Source organism: Amphimedon queenslandica, unplaced genomic scaffold (genome assembly GCF_000090795.2).
Source record: "Amphimedon queenslandica unplaced genomic scaffold, v1.1 AMPQUscaffold_13185, whole genome shotgun sequence".
In the NCBI taxonomy this organism is placed as follows: Eukaryota; Metazoa; Porifera; class Demospongiae; order Haplosclerida; family Niphatidae; genus Amphimedon; species Amphimedon queenslandica.
In genome coordinates, this window is record NW_003546579.1 from 45,815 (window position 1) to 56,104 (window position 10,290).

The following is a 10,290-nucleotide window of genomic DNA, read 5'->3' on the forward strand; positions in this document are numbered from 1 at the left end:
CTATTTTTTATATTTTAAATATTCTTTTGTTACATGTAGACATTGTATATATGTGTACATGGTGTATGAGGCTTAAAATTAAGTTATACACTTCCTTCTTGAAACTACATGTATGTTTTACTACTACAGATCAAATGTCTCAGCTTTATTAATTTACTCATTGCTATGTAAAGTGTAAATATTTTGGAGAGTGATCTATGCAAGCTGAGGAAGCAACACTATGTTCCTAATTAAACTACATGGTAATCTCCCTCTTATTCTGTTTCCATAGGTCCATCCCAGCATCAGGTTTTTACCGAAAAGAACGGGACAAAGAAACTCTTCTTTGAAGTTCCCACGGTTAATCCTAATCTCCTCGTAGAACCAGTCACCACAGACCCCAAGGACTCAAACTACACATCCTTTCGTGTTATCAACCAAGCCACTGGAAAACCTTTGGGAATATTTCGAGCCCCAGACATTGTACGAATGCGTAGCTTCATGGCTTCATTTGGTCACACTGGAGAGGGTCTCTTTTCAAAGGCGGCAGGTGCTAATGAGATCCCGGTAGAAGCAACACATGGACTTTGGGATGTTATCCATCCATCAGAAGAGGAACTGGTACAAAGACAAACGGCATTTAACGAGGGAATCAAGGAGAAAAAGGATGAGGGCGAAGTTTTACCAAGACCTGTTGATGCTCCTCCTAATTATGCTCAAACTATGGAGCAGCTGGCGTTAGGGTTTTATCTACCAAATGACCTTCAGTCAGAGACACCTGTAGTGTATCCAGGTCAAGCAATGCCTATTTATGATCCTTCGGTAGCAGCTGCTTCTCTGTCAACCAGACGACCCTGGCATGATACCTTCCGCCCACCGCATGGTCCACCTGTTTTCTGTCCAATTAGTATCGGGTATGGACCTGAGGTTGGTCTGATTGACGGACAGCAGGCACTATGGGATCCAATTGGCAAGTATTACTTCTTTCTTGATCACTTACAAAAAGTGACCTTTTTTGAAGACCCACGCCCACCTATAGCACCCAGACCAGCTTTAGAGCCACGCAAGGTGACTTATGGTGATCGGAAAAGAGAAGGAACACTCCCTCAATCTCTTTGTCGTAGTTATGATATCATAAACCATGCCTCCCAAAGGGCCCGATCTAAAAAACATGGCTTTGTGCTTAATGCTGCGGGTATTCATGGTCATCATGGAAACCATGGGAACGTGGGTACTACTGGTACCAGCGGGTACTCTGGCATGGACGGAGGAGGATGTGGTTCCCCTGGTACAGCAGGGGGTCCTGGGGGGGTTGGGGGGCCTGGGGATTTTGGAAAAAGAGGACAAGATGCAACTGAAGCAAGTGATATCATACTCAGTCTCTATGGCAACAACGAGTCGTTACATGTATCTGGTACATGTGAATTTACGGCACTTTTGGGCGGAGACAAATACGAAGAAGTATTGTTTGTAAATTGTAGAGGAGGGGACGGGGGTAGAGGAGGTAATGGGGGAACAGGCGGAGCCGGTGGAAGAGGAGGCAGAGGAGGTAATGGATCTAGTGGCAGCCCGGGAATGTCTAGCGCTCATGGTCCTGGGGGAAACGGGGGACCTGGGGGTAATGGAGGTAGTGGGGGACCGGGTGGAGCCGGAGGTAATGGAGGAAGAGGAGGAGATGGAGGACATGCTGGATTTGGAGGTGCCTGTGTATTGCAAGCTCAGGACCCACGACTATTCATGTTAGTAGAGGTAGACTGTATGTGTGGAGCAGCTGGAAACAAGGGAAGTGGAGGACATGGAGGGAGAGGAGGCAGTGGTGGATCTGGTGGTAGTGGAGGTTTTGGAGGACGAGGAGGCAGTGGAGGTTCATACAGGGACAATAATGGGGTCACCCATCATTATCCAAGTGGTTCTTCAGGCTCAAGTGGGTTTCCTGGCTCAAGTGGAACTGATGGACGTCAGGGTGCTTCTGGACAGGACGGGATCAACGGTCAACCAGCACCAACTGGCGGTATTCTGTGGGTTATCAGCTCACCTGATGGAGGAATACTTTATGAGTCTTCTACACGTTATGACTGCCATGTGACCGGGTTTCACACTGCTTCTGCCGTTGATGATGGGATTTTTGAACCAAATGAGCGCATAATCATAACAGATCTCACCATGACAAACGATGCCTTCATGGACCTGCCCTCTGGAGCCATTGCTCTTATTCCTTCAACTCAAACTATCAAATTTGAGCCAATAAAACATACACTGCCTGAAATCCCTCGTGGGGCCACATACACTGTTCCTGTTAGTTACTATGGACGAATATTCGACCAGCCTCCTCCTAATAAACCTGGACCGTTTGTTTCAAAAGCAGAGTTTATACCTCGTGTTGAATTATTGGGACGTCCCTTTGAGCGCTCGTTCCTCAAGAAGACCCTTATCGTACAGTACCCTATTAAATTAGCATTTATGAATTGCCCAGAAAACCTTGGACGTGGTGAATTTGCTAATCTTGAGATTGGGATTGAAAACATATCCCAAATGCCTTATGGATCAGTTCCTGGCTCTGGCGGGAAAGTCATTCTTCAGGTTCATTTTGATCAGCGACTCCTTCCAGTGGCAGCTGCTAATGTGGGTCTCTCCCTAGTTCCTTACACAGTTACTTATGATCCCAACATGAGGGATAGTCTGTACGTTCAGCTTCATGAAATACCTCCAAAGGGTACAGTGGTTGTCCAGTTGACAGTGCAAATGGAGAGCAGGGCCGAGCTTTTTGACCGCTGTCTCTGGCAAGCTGATGTTTACCTCCGAGATAAATTAATTGAATATAATCATCAAATGATACGAGTATCTCCATTTTATACTCCAACTGCCACACCTTCAGACATATTGATGATTACTGGTAGTGGCATATCACGACGCGAGTTTGTTTTCTGGCAAAAGATACTGGAGAGTTTGTATGTAACGGTCGATTTCTGGGACACTGACAGATACAACGGAGTATCTGTGGATGCCACCACTAACACGAGGCATGCTGTGACTTGGGAAGGGAGATATGGTGGTAAAATGATCCTCTATCCTCATGCTGACCTCAATAAGTTGTACGGTATTGACATTGCTAGGCATTTCCATGGATCCGAGTTTCGTGATGCTTCATCTACGGACCTGGACTCATCCATGCTCCTCTTCTTACCTTCCTCCAATCCAAAGGGACCCAAGAACAGTCCTCATGATGATCCTGGTGACAGAAACCTTGTGAGACATCTCTCAATAGTTGATGCTCCCATTGAATTGAGGGAGGACGACTACACTGGACGTCATTGGGCGACTCCTGGGACCTTGTTTGTGCCTGAGAAACCTTACCACTCTCACGAGAAGAAACTAATAAAGAGGATGGAGAAGGATGATCCGAAACGATCCTATGCTGTAATTAGTAGAAGAGTAGACATACAGTCGATTGGTTTCATGAAGTACAAGTATGGGTCTGTGGACATACGTCGGTTCCCTCTCCATCGCTCGTGCAAGTTCTTGACAGTGGACGGGTCTGGAGGATCTAAAGTCTTCATGAGCCAGGACAATAAGTTCTTGGATCCTAATCAGGCCGAGTTTCCACTTGCAAGCCACTTTGGTCAGGTGTATCTATCCACTCTGTATTGCCTTCCTTTAACGAGGAAGTTGGTTCTGTTGCAGCCTTTGCCTGAGGAGGCTGGTCAATTAGCATCTCTCAATCTTTCATTCAATTTGCCTAATGGTGGCTCTCTAACAAAGATAGAGCTAATTGTTATTTCAATGTCTCACGAGATTGCTGACGAAGTTTTAAATTGTTCAGGTGCAACAAATCGCATCAATCTTGTCATGGAAACAGTGTCTGGAGCTCCTGGATCGTTTTCAAGTTGTTACTCTGAATTACTGAGAGGAATGGAGCTGGTCAAACGAGAATTAAAAGCTCGTAAGAAGCGTTCAAGCAACAGTGTCTTGAAGAGGTCTTGCCAGCAGGTTGAGAGAGTTTGTGGTCAAATTACTTCCATAGTTTCTCGGGCTAGTGGGCTTAATCCCCGCGGATTGCCATGGCTACCAAGGTTTATCCAATTGGTTGATTCTGATCGGTTTCATTTTTCTCACCAGCACACAATGAAGGACAAGTGCTTTAACTTGACCGGACAATGAATTATTTTTATAACATTAATATTATTAGATTTTTTGATTTTAGTTTATTAATTATTTCCCTTTTATTATGAGTGCTGCTTTTTGTTTTTTATATTTTATTATAATAATAAAATAATAATAATAATAATAATAATAATAATATTATTATTATTATTATTATTATTATTATTAGTATTAGTTTTTATTGCTTTGAGTCTACATTGTCATTTTTTAGAATTGATTCATTTTTCTTTTTTAACTTCCGTTCTCTCTCTGCTTCTTCCATCAGCCTTAGCTTATCCTCTTCTTTCTAAAATCCAGAAAGAAATAAAGATAAAGAGAAAAAAAAAGGATAAAAACAATCATTTTTCATTAAAGACACATATACTTTTTGTTCTTCTTCATCTTCCTTGTTCATTGCAGCTTCCCATTCCTTCTTAGCAATGTCATGCAGTATCTTATCAGTAGTTAGTATGTAGTTACTAGCAGGAGCAGTAGAACCAGTCTCTTTATGTTTCCCAGGATCTTGTCTATTGCTATGCACTCTAGATGATGCAGTGATCATACTAGACTGTTTTTGAATGGTCTTTTTAGGCCTTTCCACACTAGCACTTCCAATGTGCATTGAACTGGTTTGAAACCGGTTCCAGTCATTCCACACCTGATGTGAATTGAGTCAATTAACTTCAAAGGCCATTATCTCAAATCACCTCCATTTGTGGTTTGAGATCCAGCTGCCATTGGCTATCTATTGAATGCAATAGATAGCCAATGGCAGCTGGATCAGAAATACTATCAAAAATATAAAAGATCCTGAAGATAGTGTGGAATCACTTGAGGTGCATTCTAAACCAGTTGAAACCAGTTGAAACCAGTTGAAACCAGTTCAAACCAGTTGAAACCAGTTCAAACCAGTTGAAACCAGTTCAAACCACATTGCAAGTGTAGAAAGGCCTTTAAATGAGCAAGTATAGTCATCACAAATTCACAATCATCACTTGAAGGTAACTCACATGTACTTCATTTATTTATTATAATAATATTCTATGCTTACTTGGCAGCTATATTGTCATAACAAACTAACTGCTTTACCACTTCTTTAGGATTGGACTGATTGTTACCAGAACCTCTATTAATAATAATAATAATAATAATAATAATAATAATAATAATAATAGTAACAATAATAATAATAAGAAAAAAAAATTGTAAAAATGGAGGATTTTCTACTTTTCATTTTTGGCAAAATTTGGTCAAATTCGCTGTACTATAGTACAGGGACTTTTCCCAACTTTAACATTTGTAAAAAAAATTCAAACACAATTGGAATCAGCTCAAACTTTCTACGCAACATAAGTACATGTATATGTATTAGAAAACGTAATAAAAATTGAGAATTCTCACCTTTTCATTTTTGGCAAAATTTGGCTCATGACCCTGTACTATAGTACAGGGACTTTTGTCCGATTTTGGAGCAACTTTAAAAAATCGTAAAAAATTTAAACTTGATCAAAATCAGCTCAAACTTTCTACGCAACATAAGTACATGTATATACATCAGGAAATGTAATAAAAATGGAGAATTTTTTACTTTTTATTTTTGGTGAAATTTGGCTCATGACCCTGTACTATATAGTACAGGGACTTTTGTCCGATTTTGGAGCAACTTTAAAAAATTGTAAAAAATCCAAACTTGATCGAAATCAGCTCAAACTTTCTACGCAACATAAGTACATGTATATGCATCAGAATATGTAATAAAAATGAAGAATTCTCTTTCTTTAATTTATGGCAATTTTTTTGGAGCAACTTTATAAATATTTGTAGAAAATCCATAACCAGTCAAACACATATCCTCTGTACTTTTTATCAGTAGATATTGATATTACAGTTGCAACTGGTGGTAGGAATACATTTGACAGCTGCAATGCCATGTCATCAAGGAGAGAGGGAGGGGGAGGGAGCGAGACTGGAATGGACGTAGTAGCTTCCGCTAAAAACCGAACTATCGGAGGATACCACTGTCATTTTAAAAAATGCAATGAAAAATAAAACAAATCTTTAAAAAATGAAACCAAATAAAATCCCACCTGCTGTATTTTATAAGCTCCGAGTGCTTTAAAATTTTTCTCTTTCATTTTCCTCGCCTGCATTATGTCCCACGCCACAGAACTGAACCCGTCACGAGAGGGAATCTCCTTGCAAGCCTGATTAACTCTCGTGAGACCTTGAAGCGCCATGTAACGCACCTTCCAGCTGTTACCAGAATCTGCTGGAATTATAAATCATGTACATGTAATTACTATAAGACATTATACTGCAAAAAAAAGTCAAACATGCAAGAACATTGTGTACATAAATACATATACTCTTACCAGCTGGATCATCATCGTTATATGATGCTAAATCAATCAAACAATATCCAGCTGCTCCTTTTCCCTCCTTCCCTCCTCCTCTCACCAAGGCCTGTTCCTGGAGACGTGAGTCTCTCCCATACATCACAATGTCAGATAATCCTATTACAAACGTTAGCTTGACATCCATAGACCAGCTGGAGAAATCAGTGAGGGATATAGTGGATAGATCAGTCTTGATTGTGGAAGGGGTAGAGAGGATACTACGTTGGTACACAGTACTCTCGGGGGCTACGCTTCCCAAGACCCCAGCCCCCCAGCTGAAAGGGGCAGTGCTGTGTGTGTAATGGGTACATCTTGAATCAGTCCTGAAGGGGATTTGTGGAAGAGTTAAGGTCACACTTTTAGCTTTTGCCCCCTCTTCTCTTGTCTTAACAAATTGAAACCTGTCGTCAAGGAGATTAATACGATTTATGGAAGTTCCTACAGATGAGGCATTATCCTCTTCTCCCTCCTCCTCCTCCTCCTCCTCCTCACGGCTAAGAGCGTCCATTAGTGTAACCTTCTTGTCTCCTCCTTCTCTCTCTGCCTTTTTAAAACTCAATAGACCAGAGACGTTTGATGTCTTGTTGTCGTCCAATGTTTGATCGAACTGCGATGATAGATGAAGCAGATAAGAACTATAGCTGTCTTTATAAGTACTGGGTTCTTCGAGACTAGTCGTCGTAACCAGTTCTTCATCCCCTCCCCTCTCCCTCACATTGGACCCACTCAGTTCAGTACTTGACGGCTGTATAATATCAGGTATGGACTCGTTGTCAATCAAAGCCTGAGTGCCAACCGAGAGAGTATAAACAGATACTTCATTATAATCCTCGTCATCCTCTTCCTCCTCTTCTCTCGTCTTCTCTTCGCTGTCAGACTCTTCCACTTCTGGTTCTATAAATTTCGGTTGCATCCCAAGAACGTTTAAAGTTGCAATGTTGTTTTTAGGGTCTGATACTAAAGAGCTACAATGGTCCGTGTCTTTATATGCCTCTCCTTCTTCTTCTTCTTCTTCTTTCTTTGTCTCATCTTCTTGCGACTTGTTTTCAGTCTTGATGCTCTCCAAGATGCTAGAACCAATCGAGAGTCCCTGAACAAACCGAAGAACCCTTGGGTCTCTCCTGGCCGCTGAGCAAAGTATGCTTATTGCTAGTATACCGTCAATACTAGAATAATACAAATAATGATATCATACTTAATCATCTATTAATAGAACATAGTTCTATTTTTAGAATTACAGTAATAGGTTACCATGGCTCAGTGTTAAAGTCAGTGCTACAGGTAATGAGATCCATCATTGCTTCATTAAGTGTCTCGCAACCTTTATAACAACACTGCCAGATGTCCAGTGCATGCCAGAGGACCGAAGAGATCACATGATCTCCTCCTCCTCCTCCGCTGCTTTCCGAGGCACAGTTCAGGGGCGTGGCTTGGACGTTCATGGCTGTGGCTGGTGTATTGGTTAGTCTTGTGGGCGGAGCTGGAGTAGAGGAGACTCCTCCCCCTTGAAGAGGAGGAAGGTCGTACTTTTTACATATCAAATCACCCTAAAACAACAACAACAATGATAATAATAATAGATAATAAGTATAAGTATATATAAATTAAACATTCATTTTTCTGTAGTTTTACCACTTCTATTATTATTTTAAAATGTAGGTGTGCCTCTGGTATATCAACGTAAGACTTTCCATGAGCCTCCAGTCCATCGAAATCATACTTCAACCTCCTTATTTGGGAGCCAGTGTACATACCCTATTGGAGGGGGTGGGGTTTAAAGCATTTTAAATTTTGAATTCGAATTTCAAATTATACATGTACATTGTCACCTGGAGAGTTCCTGTCAAGTGATGATGATACAACCGCAATGATACAGAATGAAGTACCTACGTTACGCACAATAAAGCAAGGGATCTTTAAAAATGACGCACACATGAAGTAAATGATACAACATGTGGCATATACACATGTACAGTATATCTCATACAGTACCTGTAGCAGGAGAAGTTCACCGGATTTGAATTGAGACGAGAAGAGAGAACCTTCTTTAATCCAGTGGTAGCCAATACCTGCCATGTAGAACAAGACTGGAACATGAGAAGGAGTGAGAGAAGAGTTTAATAGTGAGCTAGCTAATGTTGCAAGACTTTCTGTAGGAAAGAGAGAGAGGGAGGGAAATAGAAGTAATGAGAGAGAGAGAGAGAGGAAGGGAGGGGGAGAAGCAATAAGAATAGAGAGAGAGAGAGAGAGGGGACCTTGCTGGAGAGTTCCACAGCATTGACAAAGAGCAATCAGCTCTAGCCATCCTTCAGATACGTCCGATAGTGTAGCATTAGATTTGAAAGAGCAACACTTGTACTGATAAAAATTAATAAACAATAATAACAATAATAATAAACAATAATTACTATCTTACTTTTGCATGTTCAAGTACTCTAATTAAAACACTATTCAGCTCTTCTTTCTCTGGATCTGCAGATGAGTTGTACTATAGGTAAGAAAAAAATACAATAATTATAATCATGTCTCTTTTTAGATGTTCACTTTTGATATGAAGTCAAGTGTAATGACAGGACATGATCTGTTCCTTAAACTTCTAAATAAAGAAAATTGAAAAACAAAATTGTTATCTGCAAATAAATTTATGCTTGCTCAAAATAGCAAACTTCATGGATTCATAAAAATATTCTGTTCTTTTTATTTAAATTCATACTTTCTTTGTGGCCTTGGAGATGAGGCCTTGTTTTTGCTTGTCTCCTCCTTCTTGCTTTCTTTAGCTGCTTCAACCTCTTGAGGGTTGGAGCGCATACAAATCCCAAACTTATGAACAACAGGAACTCTTGTTACAGGCATGTTGAATATGGGCGGGGCTGAGTACAGTTACCATGGCAATTTGCCACTCGTAAATGGCGGTAAATGGGGGATTTGAAAATAGAAAGAGAAGATAGAGAAGACTAGGCTAATAATTAGAGACAGCCTGTATCGCGGGACAATCTATTTTCTTTATACCAAAATGGAGTTCTTAAATACTGTATACAGGGAGTGGTGAGTCCGTATACTTGTAGTGTAACGGAAAACGCTCTTTTTCAGTAGGCGAAGGAATGAGAAAAGCGATCCTTTTTTTCTCCGTATACTTCGCAATCTATTTGAATGGGAGAAGGACCCTTTTCCGTATACTTGTAGTGTAACGGAAAATGCTTTTTTTTCAGTAGGCGAAGGAATGAGAAAACTGATTCTTTTTTCTCCGTATACTTTCTCAATGCATTGAATGGGCTTCCTTTTGCGCACGCGCAGTAGAAAGCTCTGTGGTTAATATAAATAATTGCTGGGCGTGGTCAATTAACCGGTCCAATAATCATCTTGGCCGTCGAAAAGATGCTGTACTTTTCCTTCTTTCTCTCCTCTCTCCTTCTCTCTTCCTCCATTATACAAACAGATGGAAACGCCAACAAGACCCCTCTCCGCCTACAGATACTAGTACCAGCGGAGAAGAACCCCACGTATTGGGACGGAGGTGTCATTCCGGCTATGTTAATGGCCTTGGACGATGTGAATAACGCCTCGCATATACTGAGTAACTACACGCTCACAGCTAATATATCTGATACAAAGGTCTGCTAGTATATAAATGAATTATATTTGAAATTAATTATTATTGTTATGATCCGTCGGTAGCGTAAATTGAAATTTGGCTCAGGAACTGCTTTGTTTACTCTTACATTCTTAATATAATTATTTTCAGTCATACGTCAGTAATTATGTTGTGTAAGCGCTG

General features: G+C 40.7%; 2 protein-coding genes across 3 annotated transcripts in view; one reads left to right on the top strand and one right to left on the bottom strand.

Moving 5' to 3' along the window:
- The window catches only part of LOC109584647 (uncharacterized), a 4,695-nt gene extending 465 nt beyond the window's left edge, over positions 1-4,230 (top strand). The window contains exon 2 of the mRNA XM_020000465.1: positions 272-4,230. Coding sequence (XP_019856024.1) covers positions 272-4,137 — 3,866 coding nt within the window. The 3' untranslated portion in view covers positions 4,138-4,230. The remainder of the gene's footprint in view (positions 1-271) is intronic.
- Positions 4,231-4,247: 17 nt separating this feature from the next.
- Positions 4,248-9,655, bottom strand: LOC109584648 (uncharacterized). 2 transcript variants are annotated; one of them, XM_020000467.1, is made up of 14 exons: positions 9,229-9,655; positions 9,060-9,111; positions 8,932-9,003; positions 8,771-8,873; positions 8,508-8,665; positions 8,345-8,401; positions 8,148-8,270; positions 7,767-8,062; positions 6,492-7,681; positions 6,207-6,385; positions 5,980-6,137; positions 5,171-5,245; positions 4,505-4,661; positions 4,248-4,426 (listed from the first exon to the last, which is right to left on the bottom strand). In XM_020000467.1, the coding sequence occupies exons 1-14, from the start codon at positions 9,366-9,368 to the stop codon at positions 4,319-4,321; spliced, it is 2,868 nt and encodes a 955-aa protein (XP_019856026.1). In that variant the 5' UTR covers positions 9,369-9,655; the 3' UTR covers positions 4,248-4,318. The 2 variants fall into 2 exon arrangements, with proteins under 2 accessions (XP_019856026.1, XP_019856025.1); XM_020000466.1 differs by having other exon boundaries at positions 6,207-6,388.
- Between the last annotated feature and the right edge of the window lie 635 nt (positions 9,656-10,290).

Coding starts and splice junctions, on each gene's coding strand:
- LOC109584648 (XM_020000466.1), bottom strand. CDS start 9,368: ATGCCTGTAACAAGAGTTCCTGTTGTTCATAAGTTTGGGATTTGTATG. Junction 8,402..8,507: donor GTGAACTTCTCCTGCTACAG/GTACTGTATGAG, acceptor TGCGTAACGTAG/GTACTTCATTCTGTATCATT. Junction 5,246..5,979: donor TCAATATCTACTGATAAAAA/GTACAGAGGATA, acceptor TATTATTAATAG/AGGTTCTGGTAACAATCAGT.